General features: G+C 38.8%; 1 protein-coding gene across 2 annotated transcripts in view; it reads right to left on the bottom strand.

Annotated features, from left to right (window-relative positions):
• Window positions 1-7210: 7210 nt before the first annotated feature.
• wwtr1 (WW domain containing transcription regulator 1) overlaps window positions 7211-20044 on the bottom strand; it is a 43281-nt gene continuing 30447 nt past the window's right edge. For both annotated transcript variants that reach the window (XM_026919303.3, XM_026919313.2), the window contains 4 exons: window positions 15416-15672; window positions 11522-11649; window positions 10522-10634; window positions 7211-9603 (listed from right to left, as the gene is read on the bottom strand). In XM_026919303.3, the coding sequence (XP_026775104.1) occupies window positions 9422-9603; window positions 10522-10634; window positions 11522-11649; window positions 15416-15672 (680 nt within the window). In that variant the 3' untranslated portion in view covers window positions 7211-9421. The remainder of the gene's footprint in view (window positions 9604-10521; window positions 10635-11521; window positions 11650-15415; window positions 15673-20044) is intronic.

Raw genomic sequence — 20044 nt, 5'->3', positions numbered from 1 at the left:
TGCATTTTGTAATATGTTTACAATTTCACATCATATATACTCTTAGGAAAAACAAAAAAAAAGAGCTTTTCTGAAAGATAAATACTGTTGTAGGGAGCAGTCGACCAGTGGAAGCTCAGTGGTTAAGCCTACTGATTGGAAGGTCATGAGTTCAAATCCCAGCACTGCCAAGCTGCCACTGCTGCCCTTGAGCAAGGCCCTTAACCCTCAACTGCTCAGTTGTATAAATGTCACTTGCTCTGAATAAGGGTGTCTTCAAATTGCCATAAATGTTGCAGGGTTCTAAGATAGACAACCAAAGAAGGATTATCTAACATATAAAACCTTGGCATATGTCACGGCAGTAACAGTGGAAAATTAAAATCTAAACTAGACTTGCAAGTGGCTTATGCAGACTTTAGTAGAATTTTCTAGGTTCTTGGCTAAAATGTTGTTTTTAAAATATTATACTATATTCTAAAAGGCATGGGAACTTTTCCCTCAGAAACCTGAGCATTATTTTATTTTTTAACACACTTTATTTTCGTTTATAAGACCTACGGTAAAAAAAAAAAAAAAAAGTTTAACTTTTGGCACATTTGGATACAACATTTAATAACTTTAACCAAGAGGGTATTTTTATTGACATTTTAACAAAATTTGAAAATTTTAAGGAGAGAGACGATTTAATGTTCGGCTATTTGTCATGTTTGAATGGATCTATCCCCTCTGTTCACGAGTAGGCAACCCACAATAATTGAGACCACTTTATTTCTTTGTTCGCTGACTTTTGATTGGTTGTCAGGGTCTTTGTTTAGGTTGCATAGGTTGCACTCTATGCTCAATAGACATAAATTGATTATGTAATGATGATTGAGCACAGGTGTGTTCAATACAGAGTCCAAACGAGGTCTGAAATTCCAGCTATTAGCTGTTAATAAATGAGCAGTGTTAACATTGGTTTGTGTTTTGGTTCTGAAAAGAAAAAGTCACAAAATGGGTCAAATTCCAAGAATAAACGAATAAGGAAAATTGTTGTGCTGGCAGAGAAAGGATATTCCCAGTGTGAAATGTATTGTTAAAATTATTTGCTGTCAGATGAGTGTGGGAGTATTTCTTGGTGAAAGAGAAAGACCACTACAAGAGAGGATAGGATTTTGGTCAGTACTAGTGAGTGAGTCAACATCTACCACTCAACGCTATTGCCAGAGAATACAACTACTGGTTACTGGCTAAACTGGTTACTGGTTACTGGCTAAATGGAAGAAGGTGCTCTTTAATGATGAATCCAGGTTTCTTCTCCAGTGATGGACAAGTCAATCAGAGTTCAAGGAGATGTGTACCCAGGTGGGATGGGATTATGATCTGGGGATGCATCACCAGAAAAAGTAGTGAATTTTTGACAGAAGTGGATAGTAAGCTGAATGGGGACTCCCTGATCCCAACTGTCAACCTTTATTCGATGCCTAGTGACTGGATACTCCAACAAGACAATACAAGTTGCCTTACAGCACATCAAGTGATGGAGTGGTATGAGGAGGAGGAAGTTGAGGTTGCAAAATGACCAAGACAGTCACCTAATTTAAACCCTACTGAGAATTTGTGGGATCGGGACAATTAGCAATTGTGAAGCATGGTGGTGGAGGGGTGGTGATTTGGGCTTATTTTTTAGCCACAGGACCTGGGAAACTTGCAGTGATTGAGATAAAGATGAACTCCACTTTATGCGAAAATAAGCACACCAGCAAATCGCCATCTGAATGGTTAATGAAGAAAAAAATCAAGGTGTTGGAATGACAAAGTCAAAGTCCAGACCTCATTGAGATGCTGTGCTGGGATCTTAAGAGAGCTGACGAATAAACGAATGCCCATCATCAATGAACTGAAGGAATGTTGTAAAGAAGAGTGCCATTATTTGTCCTAAATAATGCGAGAGACTGATAAACACCTACAGAAAATGTTCACTTCGAGTTATTGTTGCTAAAGATGCTTCTACATGTTACTGAATTATAGGGTGTATTTATTTTTCCTACCCTTTTCTGATAGACGAAAACTGTTGTAGGGTTCTACACAGACCCTTCGATGGTTTCTTCAGACAACCAAAGAACCCTTAAATATTTTTGAAACATATAAATCTTTAACATATATCAATTCAACAACAGTGTTAAATTTCAAATTTTAACTTTAAAACTTTATAAGCTAAGTCAAAATGTTATTCTAAATGCATATTCTAAAAAATGTACTGAACCTATAGTTTTTCCTCAGAAACCCAAGTATTATTTTGTTCTTTTTAACCCGTTTTATCTGTTTTTAGGAGGCCAAAAGTATTTCAAAAGTCACATATTTTACCCACTGGATTTTTGATTTTTTGATTTTTCCATCAGAAACACCAGATAAATAAGGAAAAAAACAAAACCTATAAGTAGTATAATGTTAATACTCCTCTTTATTGTATAGTCATACCATATACCTTTACACTCTTGTATGTAGTATACGAATGTATCAAAATGCTATTAAAAGGCAATACTAATACTACTGTAAAATACACATTTTATCTTTTTATTTTATTTTATTTTTATAATGCTATTCATATCATTAAGGACCTTGTTACCCTGGTTTAGACTGGCACTAAGCAAACATTTATAGGCTATTTTACCTCACTGTACAGCTTTTGTACTGCTGTCGTATCAGTCAATTTATTGGTGCAATGAGGTTCCGCTTTATGACAGAAAGAGCTCAGATATTACAGCACCTTAGAGACAAACTGTGGGAAAACACAGCAACAAAAGTGTGTGCTTCTCATGTAGGCATTTCTCATTACTCATTTCTGTGCTGTGAAAAGGTTTGTGTTTTGATCTGCAATAAAGTAGTTGATCGACAATGCACTAAATGTATAATTCTGTGAACTCTGAGTAGTTTGTTTCACATTCACAGTTCAGGCTCTAAACTGAGAAAGATTTTATGTATGTTGGAATTACATGCTGCAAAATCCTGGTGATTGTTTGAGTCATTAAAATAACATCTTGACAATACAAGGTAATCTAAAATTTCATTTGTCTCATTTTATAGGCTGTAAAACTGCCCTGGTGCTCATAGTTTAATACACTCCGAGGATTTGACAGCCACATCATAAACACTCGGGAAAGTATGACCTCTGATGGACAGCAGAAGAACAAAATAAGAGTCTGGACCATACCTTGAAAAGGATGATGATATCGTGGGTGTCCAAGGGTGGTACATATGGTGGTACATATCTCTCTCTCTCTCTCTCTCTCTCTCTCTCTCTCTCTCTCTCACACACACACACACACACACTGATCAGCCATAACATTAAAACCACTGACAGGTGAAGTGAATAACATTGATTATCTCATTACAATGGCACCTGTCAAGGGGTGGGATATATTAGGCAGTCAGTTAACAGTCAGTTCTCGAAGTTGATGTGTTGGAAGCACAAAAAATGGGCAAGTGTAAGGATCTGAGTGACTTTGACGAGGGCCAAATTGTGATGGCTAAACGACTGGGTCAGAGCATCTCCAAAACGGCATGTCTTGTGGGGTGTTCACGGTATGCAGTAGTTAGTACCTACCAAAAGTGGTCCAAGGAAGGACAACAGGTAAACCGGCGACAGGGTCATGGGTGCCCAAGGGTCACTGATGCACTTGGGGAGCAAATGCTAGCCTGTCTGCTCCAATTCTGCAGAAGAGCTACTGTAGCACAAACTGCTGAAAAAGTTAATGCTGGTTATGATAGAATGGTGTCAGAACCCAAGCTTGCTGCGTATGGGGTTGTGTAGCCACAGACCAGTCAAAGTGCCCACGCTGACCCCTGGATGGCCAGTGCATGTGTGTCGCTTACCTGGGGAGAGATGGCACCAGAAAGCAAGCCGATGTAGGCAGTGATGCTCTGGTCATGATCTGCAGGGAAACCTTGGGTCTTGGCATTCATGTGGATGTTACTTTGACATGTACCACCTACCTTAACATTGTGCAGACCAAGTACACCCCTTCATGGCAACAGTATTCCCTAATGGCAGTGGCCTCTTTCAGCAGGAGATTGCACCCTGCCATATTGGCAAAATTTTCAGGAATAGTTTGAGAAACATGGCAAAGAGCTCAAGGTGTTGACTTGGCCTCCAAATTCCCCAGATCTCAATCCGATCGGACATCTGTGGAATGTGATGGACAAACAAGTATGATCCTTGGAGGCCTCACCTCACAACTTACAGGAGTTAAAGGAGCTGCTGTTAACGTCTTGGTGTCAGATACCACAGCACACCTTCAGAGGTCTTGTGGAGTCCATGCCTCAATGGGTCAAAGCTGTTTTGGCAGACCTACACAATATTGGGCAGGTGGTTTTAATGTTATGGCTGATCGGTGTATATACACAGTTGTTCCGTTGATGTGCAGTGGTGAGTGATCTACTTGGGTCCTCCTGAAGTCAACAATCATCTCTTTAGTCTCATCAACATTAAGAGACAGATTATTGTCTCTACACCATTCTGTGAGCTGGTTAAACTCCTCTCTGTATGCTGACTCATCGTTGTTGCTGATGAGGCCCACAACAGTAGTGTCATCAGCAAACTTGATGATGTGATTTGAACTGGACTTTGCAGCACAGTCATGAGTCAGCAGGGTAAACAGCAGTGGACTGAGCACACAGCCCTGGAGAGCGCTGGTGTTCAGTGTGGTGGTGCTGGAGGTGGAGGTGCCGATCCTGATGGACTGGGGTCTCCCAGTCAAAAAGTCCAGAATCCAATTGCAAAGGGAGGTGTTCAAACCCATCAGACTCAGCTTTGTTATCAGTTTCTGTGGGATGATTGTGTTGAATGCTTACATAGTTGTCCTTTTGTCCTGATGGGTCAGAGACAAAATCCTTACATAGTTGTCCTTTTGTCCTGATGCGTCAGAGAAAGGTGGATGGTAGCAGATATGATGTCCCCTGTAGAGTGGTTGGGACGGTAGGCATACTGAAATCAGTGCAGTGTGGTGGGAAGACGCTTTACATGTTTAATGACTTCTTTATGTGTTTCATGACTTGTCATGATTGTCTACTGCAGACAAAGTACTTGGTCAGTGGGACATGGGGTGGTCTTCCCCTCTGGCATGTTATTCTGTGCTTCAAACTGTGTGAAGGAATCCTTCAGTGCATCTGGCAGCTAGGCGTCACCATCATAGACAAGTGGTGTAGCTTTGTAGTCTGTGATGAACTGAATGCCTTGCCACATTTGCTTTGCGTCCTTGGTATTTAGGTATTGCCCTAGTATTTAGGAAGTGACTGTGGATTCTTTCTGTGTAGTTGTGCTTCGCCGCTTTGATAGCCTTGTCGTCAGACCTGAAGGCAGTATCTCGGGTTTTCAGCAGCGAGTGCATTTCAGCAGTCATCCACGGTTTCTGGTTTGCACATGTGGTGATGGTCTTGAAAGAAGTCACATCATCTATGCACTTGCTGATGTAGCCAGTCACTGACGCTGTGTAATCCTACAAGTCTGTGGTGTTGTGATATATATCAGCCTCTCTGAACACATTCCAGTCTGTCTATATATAAAGCAGTCTTGAAGTGCTGCGATTTCGCTCTCAGTCCATGCTGGGATTAGCATAACAGAGATGTGGTCTGAGCAGCTAAGGTGGGGGCAGAGTGCAGCCTTGTAAGTCCTCGGCGACAATAAAAATCCATCAGGGTGTGCTGTGTGTAAGATAATGATAGCCCGTAGAGTTCACTTAGCGCTTCCCTTGCATTAGCACCAGGTGGAAGAGGTGTACACCATGACAATGAGTAATGTGGTAAACTTTCTAGACAGGTAGTATGGCCAGCACTTCACAGTCATAAACCCCACCAGCGAGTGAACAGTAGCTTGAGACGACAACAGCATTCCTGCACCATTCAGTGTTTGTGTAAACACACAGACCACCCATCTTCTAATGGCTACTTCCAGCATGATAATGCACCATGTCACAAAGCAAAAGTCGTCTCAAACTGGTTTCATGAACATGACAATGAGTTCAATGTTCTTCAGTGGCCTTCCCAGTCCCCAGATCTGAATCCAACAGAACACCTTTGGGATGTGGTAGAACGGGAGATTTGCAGCATGAAGGCGCACCTGAACAATCTGCAGGAATTGCGTGATGCAATCATGTCAATATGGACCAGAATCCCAGAGGAATGTTTCCAACATCTTGTGGAATCCATGGCACAAAGAAATGAGGCTGAAAAGGGAGGCCCTACCCAGTATTAGTACAGTTAGTACATTAGTGTTAGTACAGTTTTTCTTCTATGCTGTACTGCACCATCACTGTTTCCACATCCTTTCGTATTCATGATCCTGAAAAAATTCAGCATCAGCTAGAATAGATCAAAGCAAGAAGTCATAGGAAGGCATTATGGTGATTTTATCACAGGCAAGGGTGTTCTTAAGCATGACACTAAGCAAAATGGCGACAAAAACAATACAATAAAATCCAGTCTTCAATAAATAACTGAATTAATTATTAATAATATTAGCAATAAACAATACATATCCACCACACAATGTAGTCAGTTAACAGTAATCATTGTTGCCAAGCAACAGAAAAGATTATAGTGTTCATGTTCCATGGACAGAACAATGGTTGTATGTTTTTATTAGTTTAAAACCTGGTGCATTAATACAGAATTCAATTATTGTGAAATGGACACAGTTGTACATACACTGAGGATTTTACAACGGCTTTGAAGGCAGATAAGCCAATCAGATTCTAGAACTGAAACTATCCATTTATAATAAGGGTTTTATCAGAATAGAATATACTGATAAAACCCTTATTATAACAGCCAGGCCACGTCCTTGCTGTGCATGCGTAGTGCACCAAGTAGCTGGATTTTGGAAAAGAGCACACACCACAGCATCTAGGCGTTTTACACGACTTCAAAATTTATGAACCAACTGGAGCATGTTATGTACTCTTTTGTTGGGAAAGTCAAAGAGTAGAGATTTTTCTTCCTCTGGCTGTTGTATGATTAAAGTAAAAAAAAAAAAAAATTGCTTACCATTATATCGACAGTTTACTGAACCTGCTTGGCAACTGTTAAGAAATAGTTTATAGTAAACTATAAGGAGTAAAAAGTGCAGTTTTCAATTCCCTAGGATAATGATAATTCAGTACAGTAAAAAGAATAAATACTCAAATTTATTCCACTTCCACTCCATTAACAATTTATGCACTGAAATCTGCCAAACAATTCACACATACAATCTGTGGTACACAATTTTATTAAATTTTTTTTGGTTGCTCAACAAGTTACACTTCAGTTTCAGAGATTTCTTTGTGAGGTTATAGTTCTTACAATCGCCTCCATACATCCCACAAATACAGTAAGCGGTCATTTTGTTTCAGTGTGTATATGCGTGTTGTCCAAGCCTTCCTCCAACATCCCTGGAGTCTAACAAACACAAGCTTCCCGTGTTACTGTGGCTAGGTAGTGTGTGTGTGCTACACAACCATGCTTTTAGATAATGCTACAGAGAATCACTTTTCTTTTTTACACCACTCAATAAACTAGTAAAACACCTCCTTCTTTCTGTCCAACATATTGCTTTGTGTAAATATATTGCTCTAACATGCATAGATGATCAGATGCAAACGCTGTGCTTATTAACAATAACCTGCACCATGCTCTAGCCCTGGAATAATCACTTTATGTAGAGAACAAAATAACAGGAAGCCACTCAGGAACCACTCTTTGTTATGACTGACTTTAACCACAGGGCCTTTCCTCTTTTCCACATTTTGTCTCGTTTCCATCTTACACATTTAGAAAGTGGTCAGCTGGGTTCAAGCATGCACTTGCTTGAAAGATTCAGTACTTAACCAATCAATCCTGTCTAAAGGATGTCATGAGTTCAGTTTAACCCAGAATTAATGATAGTGCATCATCACCACCCCTACCCCCACCCACCCACTGATAAAGCCCATCAATTTATCCATCTATCCTTTGCCCCTGAACTGTTGCCAGTATACAAAATAACAATATGCTGCGTAGTCAATATAAGGTGGATTTATACACCACCAATGCTAGGAATAGCTAACAAGTCATTTAACATCCGATACAAAAATATTACAGACATAGAAAAAGGTCACTGGATTTCAGCTTAGCTAAAGAAATAAAGCAAGATCATGTGATCTACCACGTTCATCCAGTTCCGAGTGTTCGTTATTCAATCCCCCAAAATTCAGAGACGATCATTTCTGGTTGCTAGAAAATACTCTTGTTTTGCATATTCCCTGCAGATTATTATGAAACCTGTTCACCACTGAGTTAAAGGCAGTCCTACTATGCAGAAGAGTCCAACATGTAGTCTGCTTCGGATTAAATGGATTAAAGAACCTCACAGTACAGTGAAGAAACACAGAGCAGGAACCGTCACATGAAACTTCAACATTTACTTATAAGATCCAACTTAACCCCGTGCTGATTTGTAGTGCTTTGAAATTTCAATTTCATTAAAAAAACAACTAAAACTCTATTTTTTTAAAAAAAAATCATAGCTCTCGATAAATACTAAAAAGGCAAACTCTATATCAAAACTCATAAAATGCACCAGATGTCAAGGGACACATCTAGAGAATTTAACAGTTTAAAAAAAAAAAAAAAAAAGAATACTGAAGCAGTACACAAAAAGTACATGGTATAAAATGTAGGTCTACAGATGCAAACTGCCATATTTCAAAGGCATGAGCTTACTTGATACAATAGCTAAATTGGGATCAGCTTGAGTATAAACCTCTAAATGCGAATGAAATATTGTTTCTTTAGAAACTAAACTGCAAATCGAGTTATGACAAAGCTATCGTGCTGAATACAGTAGGAAACATATTTGGTATCTGTGAAGAAAAGGAAAGTTTGTTCATAAGGCCGCTTGAATGTTAATTGATCAGTAAGGCTCCCCTCTAGTGCAGACAACACTGAACTGGCTAACGTGCTTAATACGCATACGTCATTGAAGCCAACACGGTCTCCAGTTCATAGTGGAGGCAGTGGCTCCCTCTGCTGGTGCCTACCAAGTGTCCCTACATCAACAATCATTTATGGAGACCAACAGCAACCAATAGCTGTTCAGTCCTGCCCAAAGCCAGAGGAATGACATTTTTGATCAAGCTACACTCAGTGACAGTAAAAACCTACTCTATACTACAGTATATACAAAAGACGTATGACTTTTCCACCACACCTGGACAAATTTGATTGACGTATGCTTGTTCTTTGTTCTTAGGCTGAACACTTTGGTTTTTGTTGTGCTCTTCACTCAAAATTTACAGTAACCAGGATATTTTTTTTTTTTAAAAATGGAGCAATATAGGCACATTACAAATGAGAGAGCGGAGAGACTGATTGAGTTAAAATTCAGAAAGGTAGCACTGCTGCTAAAAGTCTTTAGCCTTCCCCTTGGAACCTCAGCACCTCTTTAGAGCCAGGTGAGAAAAGGCTCATTCTTGTTCAGGACAGACTCCACGTCATTGAGGATGGGCATGAGGTCTGTGCCGTCCAGGGTGCCCAGGTCCACGTTAGTGCCAGGCATGGAGTCTAGGAAGTCGGGGAAACGGCTCTGCTGTGGCACGTTCATGTTGACTGGCACCATGTTGTCACCTACAGAGAGAGAGAAAAGCCAGACTGATGAGTCTTAACCTTCTAAAACCTCCATGTGTAATATTGGTCACTCAATGATACACTACAAAGTGTATCATTTATGAAATTTGTACTTTATCCAAGTGTAATTTAATAATTATACTTGTGCTCTTACTCAATTAAATTTCCATGAAAAAATTTTTACATTTTATTTATATCTTTCAACTACTCATTACATATATCAAAAATCATGACTCAGATTTAAATATCTTTTCTATTTACTAATTCAGTTACATTTCTGTGCACTTTTTTGAGTTAATTAAAGTATTTTATTAACTGTATTTAAAACATCCAATCAAATCCATACTAATTTCAATGCATACCATTAACTAATTATCATTGCGCAAAGATTGCCTACTAGTTTCATTTGCTCTTTATATAATAAAGTTGCGTAATGGGGAAAAAATAATCTGGTGGAAAATTAGGATGGATTTAATTACAGGTGATGTAGCTGAATTTTGCTCTCTTTTGTACAAATAAAGGAAAATGTATGAAAACGTATCCCCCAATTTAATCCGTCGTAACTTTTCATACAATATACAATAATCATATTTGGTCGTGTTTACAGGATTGAATTTACAACCATGTTGAAAAAAAAATCACCCTCACTTTTTAGGTCTAAGACTTAAGACTTTTGAAGACTTTCTCATTTAAGCTACAATTCTTTGCTTTTAAACACGTTAAAGTACATTTAAACATGGATACTTTATAACTTTCATTTAAGTAAAATGCTGACCTCCTACTTTCACTTTTAATTGAGCAAGATTTTGAAAAACCCTTTTTTCATTTAAGTTCATTTTCTGTACTTTCCACCATCAAATAATAAAAAATGTTTTCCTGTTATTGTTGTCCAGTGTAAGTTAGGAGACTCCACCATACCCGTGTCCATCTCCTCCATGTTGCTGAGGAAGTCCTCAGGAGTGGTGGGGATGCTGTAGCAGCCCAGGCCCAGGCCGCTGTCCGTGCTCTGCTCACGTGAATGGTATGGCCCACTATGGAAACACACACACACACACACACATGCTCTGATAACCCACTCCAAAATTCTGAAGGCCAAACATCAGTAAAAGCAAGCGCTTCCCAGTACCAAGATGACACTCTGCAAAATGAACTCATGGCTGGGATATGATTCCTCCTTTTAAAAGAATACTTGTACCTAAAACATATATTTTTTTTCAACTTATTCTAGTGCATCTGTAGACTTTATAGACAAAAAGTTTGACACATTTCCCCTTCCTAAGTAAAGAACAGAAGAGCTGCTCACTGGAAACTCATATATAATGGAAGTTAAGGTGAACATCTTCCTAGAGTTTTTCTTATGTACTTTTCTTAAACTTTCCAACACTGAAGCAATAGCAATTCCAGTGAATTTATGCTTGCCCTCAGGTTATCCAAACACATCCGTGTTGAGAATGCATAAATACAAATTGCTCCCTCTAAAAAGACATTTTTAGAGATTTATTTTAAAATACCTTTGACTGACTTTTAGCACAAAAACAGCCCCAAACAGATGCTCTTTGATTCCTATTACATGAGAGTTTCAGGTAAACAGGTAAGGTTTTTCATTCTTTTCTCAGTACAGGGAAATGTGTAGTAATCCCACATACACTCCAGGTGCTGTTTATACAGAATACTGGAGTGTTCCTTAAAGAAAGACATGGTTTCAGGAAATATAAAGCAACGTATCAAGTATCACTGGATCAACCGCCCCTAAACAAACTCTCAGCTGCATCATTTATGCACAGTGTAAGCAATTCTATTCACATCTAAGAATTTTCAAAACTCAGTGTGAATGCAAAAGGAAAATAAGAGAAGTAAAAACCAAAATGGTGTAAAATATCAGAGAATCAGAGATCTAGGTTTGGAAAGAAGTGCTTACCTGTTCAGAAAGGGGTCTGAGCTGCTGGTTGGAATAGTGCCTTGGTTCATGGCAGCTGGGTTAATGGTAGGAGCTACGGACGCCATGTTGTCTGAATCCATGGGGATCTGTCTGCAGAGTGCCACCTCCTGGGGGAAAATAAATATTGTAACCTGATGGCATTTATCAAAAAGCCACAAACCAGACTGTACAAAATCATTCATTAAACCTGGCTTACGTCAACTTGAATATGAAGTCTTTTATTACAACACAGCACCAACAGTAATAAAGTAATGTTTATTATTGAAAGCAATCCACAATGAAAAAATTTCACCATAAATATTTTTAAATAAACACTTTCAGGACCCAAAAGTTGTTTTAATACTGTAAAAAATGTACGATGATAATTCTGTCAAATATCAATAGACAGATTGTTCAGCTGACCCTACAGCTTTCCTGGGGATTTCAGTCAATCAGTTCAGAGACATATCAGTTACACTTTTGTGGGTGTGGGTGTGTGTGTGTGTGTGTGTGTGTGTGTGTGTGTGTGTGTGTGTGTGTGTGTGTAGAAGAAGTGTTGTAACGTCTTTAGTTTTGCACGGGAGCTACGAGCCTAATGTAATGGAACAAGTAATCGAAGTTCTGTAAATACACAACTATCTTATTTTGTCCTTATTTTGAACTTCTAAATCTGTAAACATGGACTCTTACTGTTAAGTGGAACTATACTTTCACTTGCATAACTTCAGGCTTTCTGACAGAATTCCACTTTCAAACTTCAGCAGTTGGGGTCTAGACAGTGATAAATTGTGAGTTTTGTTCATGTTTATAGATTACAGCACTGTATTTCCTAACCACAGTGTCAGGCAGAAAAGATACTGGGTGAGACAGACTTGTTTGCTACTTTTGTCTCATATCTCCACTGCAAAACTACAGAAGCAAATGTCAGACCCCAAACACGACTTGGAAGTTTAAGTCCATTCTCTGTAAAAGTACATTTGATTTGTTTACTGGACAAACCGTTCCTTTATGGCAATGGAGAGATTTTGGACTGCGAGGTCTCAGAGTAGAAAGTTCAATTTTATGAGCCTGCGTGAGGAGCAGTGATTGTGAACATATGTAGGGACTGTATGGCGCTGCTTGTGGATGTGTTTTAATGGTAATGTGGAGGAGTGCTCTTCTCTCAGCACTGCCTTTAGGGCGTAGGCTGCTAACAGAACAGCTGCACTACCGCAGTCCTGAGGAGAAAAACAGTGGAAATCATCCAGTGCCAAAATCTAACTTGACTTGTCTGAGTCATCAATTTTAACATGGACAGAATACGAAAAGAAACACAGTTGTTTACACTACTGAGCTCCTCTTCTCCCTCCCTATCGTTTCCTCACATACAGAGAGCCACAGTTACGCAAAGTCCTCTGACTAAAGCGCGGAGATCTTGTTCAGCATAGTACGCAAAACATCCCAAAGACTTCTGGGTAAGCTAAACATCTCCGCTGGGAGGTTAACACTCCTGCACCTCACAGACGGCCATTTTGGCAGGGACTCCATAAACAGTCCTGCTGATGAATTACTGAGTCTGGCAGTTAAACACTCTTCTTGTCGATATGTCCTCTTTCTCTGACGTACACCACTGTTATGCAACAGAAGGAGCAAGAACAAACAACCACTAGAGGACACTATGATGGATTGTATATACCCCCTCTTTCCGCTCAGCCCACTTCCCAGCACAGCTGATGGGAGGGACCTGAGGCAGAAAAGTCGACACAAACAAGGCCTCCTTTCAGAGCAACACGAATCACAACCTTCACATTGTCTGTGCCACTGCGATGAGCGAGTGATAGGGAAAGAGGGGGAAAAGTGTAAGCGATTACGATTAGACCTCTGCTGTCCTGAGCTGCACAAACTTCAACAGGATGCCTCCTGGCTCTCCAAACAAAAGTCCTGTGGCTCACGTGTTTTTATTGGACCCGTCTCTGTGTTTTTCCCCCTCAGACTCCAAGCCATCCCTTTTCCAGACACACTGTGCTGTCTGATAACAGTCAAAGTGTGTAAAACACACACACAGACAGACAGTCGACATCAGCTCTATTCATCCAGCAACTGGTCTACGCAGGAAAGCAAATTATGAGAAATGTCAGCTCCAGCTAGAACGGACTGGAACACATGTTGACTTTAGCAAATATAGAAAATGTTAAAGCAGTTAACACTGAAAAAATTCCTAGAAAATCATGAAGAGACAATGAACCTCATTTATCATGCCGGATATGAACAAATTGTTTTGTAAATTGTTCATTGGAGTATTTACACAAGAAATGTGGTATTCATGAAAATTTAGTTTGTTCAGAAAATAGTTCCTGAAAGCTCCTGGTTTGGTGTAAATGTCTGTACAGGGAGACTCACCATGTCAAGTTTAAATCACTTATTTCTTTCAATTGTCTGCACAATCGTAAATAAAATTTTGTGAAAATCTTTGTTTCTTATTAATGACTTTAAGGAATACAATCCAAAACAAATCTATAAATGAAGACAAATTAGTCTATCCATTCAATCAGACCACTAGAAATGCCACCATATAACAGATGGAAATGTTAGTATGTGCTTATGGTAGCTGATTAGTGGCTGAGCTGCATTACTGGAACATTTAGCACACTAAGTCTAAAATATGCTTGTAATTTACATGTGATTGGCATTCATCAACATACGCGCTTGAATACGAAGAAAATCAGCGTTAAAGAAACTCTGGTAAATCTGGTGGGATTTTGTAGATCAGCGATTTTCTATCTACAAAAACATTTAGCAAAGTTGTGTATATAGCTAAATATTTAGCTTTATTTTATTTAGCTTGATTTTACTGTGATTTTAGATTGTATCCTCATACAGGAATAATATTTTTAAGCCCCTCTAAGGCACATTTCATTTGAATACCAAATAGCTTCCTATTCATCATAAATGCTGACTACATAGGGAATGATATAATAGGATCATAGTATTTATGTAATGCAATATATTCTTAGTAGAACACTATTTAATATTCAGCCACTGATAGAGTGATTCTAGCAACTACCTATATTGTAAAAACATGATTTTTTTTTTTTACTTTGGAGTACGTAAATATCTTTAAAGAATGCAACTGTAGTAGCCTTTGTTTGATAAAATCTTCTATCATGGCTTCTATTTATTACCCCACAATATTCAGATTTGTCCAAACGGTTGGTAAAATTGAACAATCTTAAACATATCATATCAAAAGAGTAGTAGAGGAAGACATTTATATTTCTAGCCTAAAATTCCCCACACATAAACATACAACTCCCTAGAGAGAGAATTTTTTACCACAATATATAGTTTCTACATCACTTGGTATGTATCAATATGTATTGATAATTATTTTATATATTTCCTGAGGCTCAATTTAAATGGAGAATAATATTTTGAGCCCTAACAAGGTGTATTCTGGTGTGATACAGATTTTTTAAATGATGAGTAAATAAATTAAATTTTATATGCATTATTTTAGATTTTATAGTTTACTCATATAAATTATTATAAAATATTCATGAAATTAAATAAATGAGATTAATTAGATTTACATTTATCATCCAACACTTAAAAAAAATGGAACATAGACCCACGGTACCTATATTAGTACTAGTACCTAAATCTAGTACCCAAAATTATCATAAATTTAAATCATTCATAAAATGAGCTTGTTAGCAAAGATTAACCATGTTTTTCAGTGCTAAGGTTTTTATTTAGAAATATCAGTCTCTCAGCTGTCTCTGGGAATTCAACATTGCAGGTGAATTCGAATCATAATTCTGGGTTGTGCTTATTGTGCGATTACAAATACATGGCTAACATTTTTCACAACCTCTTTCTGTGGACAGAAGAGTGTGATCATTTTGTCAAAAATACCTGTCTCCTCAGCTCCTCATGCCTCCTCTGAATGCGCTCCCTCTCAAGCTGGATGCGCTGCAGTCGCATCTTCTGCTGGTGCTGTTGCTGGGCACTCAGTGGGTTGCCCATTCCCATCATACCAGACTGAGAGCTCTGCTGCTGGGGCATGGAGCCACTTGAGCCCAGGGCCTGAGACTGAGCCTGTACCTGCTGTTGCTGCTGCTGGTGCTGGGCATGCTGGAGATGCTGCTGATGGTGCTGATGCTGGGACATCACTGTATGGAGACACAAAAAGAAGAGCTTTTTAATGGCATTATGTCTCCAGAGAGACTTAAATGTCATTACTCTGTACTGTTTAAGACTTCATGGGGGCTTCAAGTGAACAGTGACCACCACAGCAGATGGATGATGTTACGACATAGTTGGCCAGACCCATGCACTTGGGGGGAAAAAAAGGGTTATGTGCAACGGAGGATAAACCAGAGACAACTCAAGGCGCCATGGCGCAGACACACAAACACTTTAAGACAACTCGCAGACACCGACAGCATGGCGCTCGGCACACAAAGTGTTTACCATTAAAGATGATGCAAAACTCTACTACTGACAGTTCTGTCTCTCTCACACATGCACACACAAGCACACACATAGTGACTCCAGGAAGGAGAACAGGATTGGACCGGATCAGAGCAGCTTCGAGCTACCATACAAAGAGTGGGCCCACTCTAAACAGCACAGCAGATGTAGAGAGGCAGTGTGGTAAAGCAGGGAGAGCTGCAGATAGCACAGGAACGTTTGCTACTGGGTTTTACCACACCAATATGGAAATGCTACACAAACATCAATGATGATACTGATACTTCTTTTTTCTGTACGTTCTCCCACATGGAAAAACCACAAACGTGTGTGTTTATGCATAACTAGGGCTCCAATGCTAAACCATTAAATACAAAAATAATGATAAATGTTTTCCTTTCTGAAACAGCCAAGAAACTACTAAAATGGCCTAAAAACATCTTTACACCTATTCCCTTAATAAAATAGAACTATGAGTATACATGAATACGTAACTTGAAAACATCCCTGTGTCCTGGTATCCCAAATATGACCATCATTAGCTAACTTAGCAAGTCAATGCCCACCTACCAACTACTAATAAACAATGTGCCAGAACAAGTAAAGCTATTTTGTACTTCACTAACAATTGCTAAATTAGTTAGCAAACAGGCAGTGTACTGCTAGCACACTAGCTTACATTTGTCACCTGTAAAAATGTGCTAGAACAGCTAAAACTATTTTGTTCCTTGCTAAAATGCTACATTAGTTAGCAGGACTAGTGAACTGCTAGCAAACTAGCTAGTGTTTGTAAGTCAGTATATAAATGTCATTTACAGTGACTTACTATAAGAAATTTATTTAACAGCAGTCACATTTGTCAGAATTTACGAATTTACTTGTCAAAATTTAAGCAAAATTTTGCTCTGCGCTAATATTGTCTATGTTAGCTAGCCAGTCCACTTTCCTGCTAAGGAAATTATCAGGCTAAAAGTGTCCTGGTACCATGTCCGACATGATTACTTCATGTAACTTAACTGAGCTAAAACAAATCAATCAGATTTTTAATGGAAATTTTGAGACAATTTTTGTTAACAAATTTGACCCTAACACCAATCTATATATAGAGGAGATAACCATTTTAAAATCCTGTTGTTAATGGCAGGATTACAAAAAAACAGATAAGATCATCCACACTGACATAATCCACCCTGACATAATATAAATCCATTAGCAAAAATTTATCTCGTGCGGGACTGAAAATCAGGAAGATACAAAAGAACAAGTACCAGTTCTAGTTTGTTCTGTTTCAGAATGAATGTCCTCTGATCTGTGCAGCACAGGCAGTGAGAAAGACGTCATGCTCCAAGGACAAGGTAGAGACAAAGTTCCAGCACAGGACAGACCTGGCCGACAGCACACAGACCCCCCACAGGAGAATTCCACTCATCCGCCAAGGCATTAGATTTATTCCATCACATCCAGACCTCCCACATCCACTTCACCTCACATCAGGTTTATTTTATTGTCAGCTAATAAGGCGAGGTTATTATTCTGAAGTAAGGGATCTTTCCACTGAGACAAATGTTCAGTACATGACAGTTCAAACAAAAAGCAAACTGCCCAAGTTCGGCTCATGTGTATGTCTCAGTGTGTGTGGTGTGTTTATCTGTTGTGTAAACTGCTCTCACATGGGGAAGACATTCCTGGAAACGCCAGATGTGGAAAAAGGGTGGTCGTGAGTACAAAAAGAAGCCTGTCTGTGAGTAGAAGAGCTGCTGGCCTGTTGCTCGAGCTCCATCTTGGTAGCACCTTGTGCCTGGTCACTGAGCATAAGCTTCCAATCTTTTGGACTAGCCAGAGAACACCATGGTGTTTCAATAGTATTTAGGTATATAGTAAATTTTTTCATTTTAACCTGCAACTAAACCTGGATAGAAGGGTGAAAAGGGCAACATGCCCATTGTTCTCCCTCCACTGTGCACTGTAGTTATACTATAAATGGTTTCCTTCAGGGAGGCTTACATAATACACTGAAGAGCTGCTTGAATATAGCACATGAACTGGCACTTAACCAATTTTCTTGTTAGACTAAATGCTGTCGTCCCTCACACGGACTAAAAAAAAAAGAAGTTTCAATCCCTTTTTTATTACTCTCCTGCTCCTCAGGCAGGCAGACAGACAATCAATTATCTATTTAACTGGAACTGGTTGGACAATCATCAATGAAAGGTCAAAATGCCAACAAAACACAGATGTGTTTTGGACTTGTCTGTTTAACTTAGAAAACCATCTGAGGCTGTCAGAATCAGTTCTGCTTTTCGTAAAGTCTGTTTGAAGTATCTGTAAGTCTTTGTAAAACTTTGCAAAGCTAACCCCAGCTACAATTCTTACAAGTCCTTATCTACGAAACAAGTTAGTTCCTGTTATCAGTTACATTAATACACCTACAAACAGCCGTTTCCACACCAGCCTATGTTTTTCTCTCTCTCTGTTAATAAGACAGAAAAACACAAAACCAACTGTCCTGAAGATTTTCTTGTGTTGGAAAACTTACAGCTTTACTGACAATGGAGACTACTTCTAATAATACTAAATAAAGCCTCACAGTGACTTATTATTCAGATCAATGCAATTTTCTTGGTCATTTTCTAGACTTTGTGAACAGAGAAGAGGACTTGGCTTGATAAAGCTGGATTAAATCTTGAGATGACCTTATATGGCAACATGAAGGGGCTTATGTAGTCCATCAACATCTCAGACAGAAGTAAGAGATGCTCAAACGCACATATGGGACAGCCATTACACAGTGGTTAAAGTTTCGCCCCAGGGTCAGCTCCCAGAAGACAAAATAATAAAGCAGAGTTCCATTAAAAGGCTTTGAAAAAGAAATCTAAAATACATTGAACATCATTTACAAAGTATGTCTTAATGTCTTATACAACTACAATGTCTTATACAACTCTCTCTCTAAGTTAATAAGCCAAAAAAAAACCACACAAAGCCACCTGTTCTGAAGACTTTCTTTGAAAAAGTTACAGCTTTACCTCTGACTGTTACAAAGTGCTGACAATGGAAACTGCTTCCAATAATACAAAATAAATTTTTCTTCACAATACATGTTTTTAATTAATATAAACCTTGCTGCCACGCTACTGTTATAAAAACATTAATCAACCTTCTGAACAATGAGAATCAAGAATTCAATGATATGTGACGTGTTATAAATATTATTATACAACAGTTAGTTCTGGTCCACTAATTTGATTGGTCGAGCAGCATTGCAAGAGTGTTTATATTTCCTATAACCGCACTGGGATATTTCACTGTGTGTATCACTCCACTCATCTGTGTTCGCCATGTAAAATTTCACTTCCTAGTTCCAAACAGCGGACATGGCAAATGATACTCTTCAGGAATATAACTTTTGACTTAAAATATGAAAGGTGAAGATGAAGAGGAAGAAGGGCCAATTTTACTGGAAGAACCTATAATGGGAATGTATAAATCAACGTGAGATAGTTAGTGAGCTAGCTGACTTGGCCATATTGCCATACTGAATGTCAGTTACTCAATATTTATTTCTTGTTTATAGAACTGTTGAATAAAAGCAATACTGCACTTAAACTCATGCTATTATACTGAATATTGGCACAGCTGTGAGTGCTGAATCACAGCCGTGCCGATATTCAGTATAACCGCACTCTTGCTCGTGCAATATTGCTTAATTATTAAAAATATGTCCTCAGGAAGCCATGCTCTCTGGATATGCAGGTCACAATAAGTTTGTGTTTCACTAGTCTCAGGCTCAGTGGCTCCGTCTACAGCTCAGATTGTCTGAAATCCTTTATACACAAAACCTTGTGGGTACAGATTTGCTATCTGTACTTCCTTGTATTTGCACTTCTTTGCAGAGGTTTCTTGTGGGAAAACACTTCTAACAGCATGACACAAAATATAGTGACCGGATAGAAAAAAACATTTCAAGTGAAAGTGAATGGTGAGATTTTAATGGCAATCGAACAGTTTCTTCCAGTGAAAGTAGGAGGTTCTTGGCTACATTTAGTGAAAAAAAAAACAGACTCGCTACTG

This window comes from Pangasianodon hypophthalmus, chromosome 11, assembly GCF_027358585.1.
Source record: "Pangasianodon hypophthalmus isolate fPanHyp1 chromosome 11, fPanHyp1.pri, whole genome shotgun sequence".
NCBI lineage: Eukaryota > Metazoa > Chordata > Actinopteri > Siluriformes > Pangasiidae > Pangasianodon > Pangasianodon hypophthalmus.
Note: the sequence above shows the minus strand (reverse complement) of the source record. Positions and strands in the feature narration are given on the sequence as shown.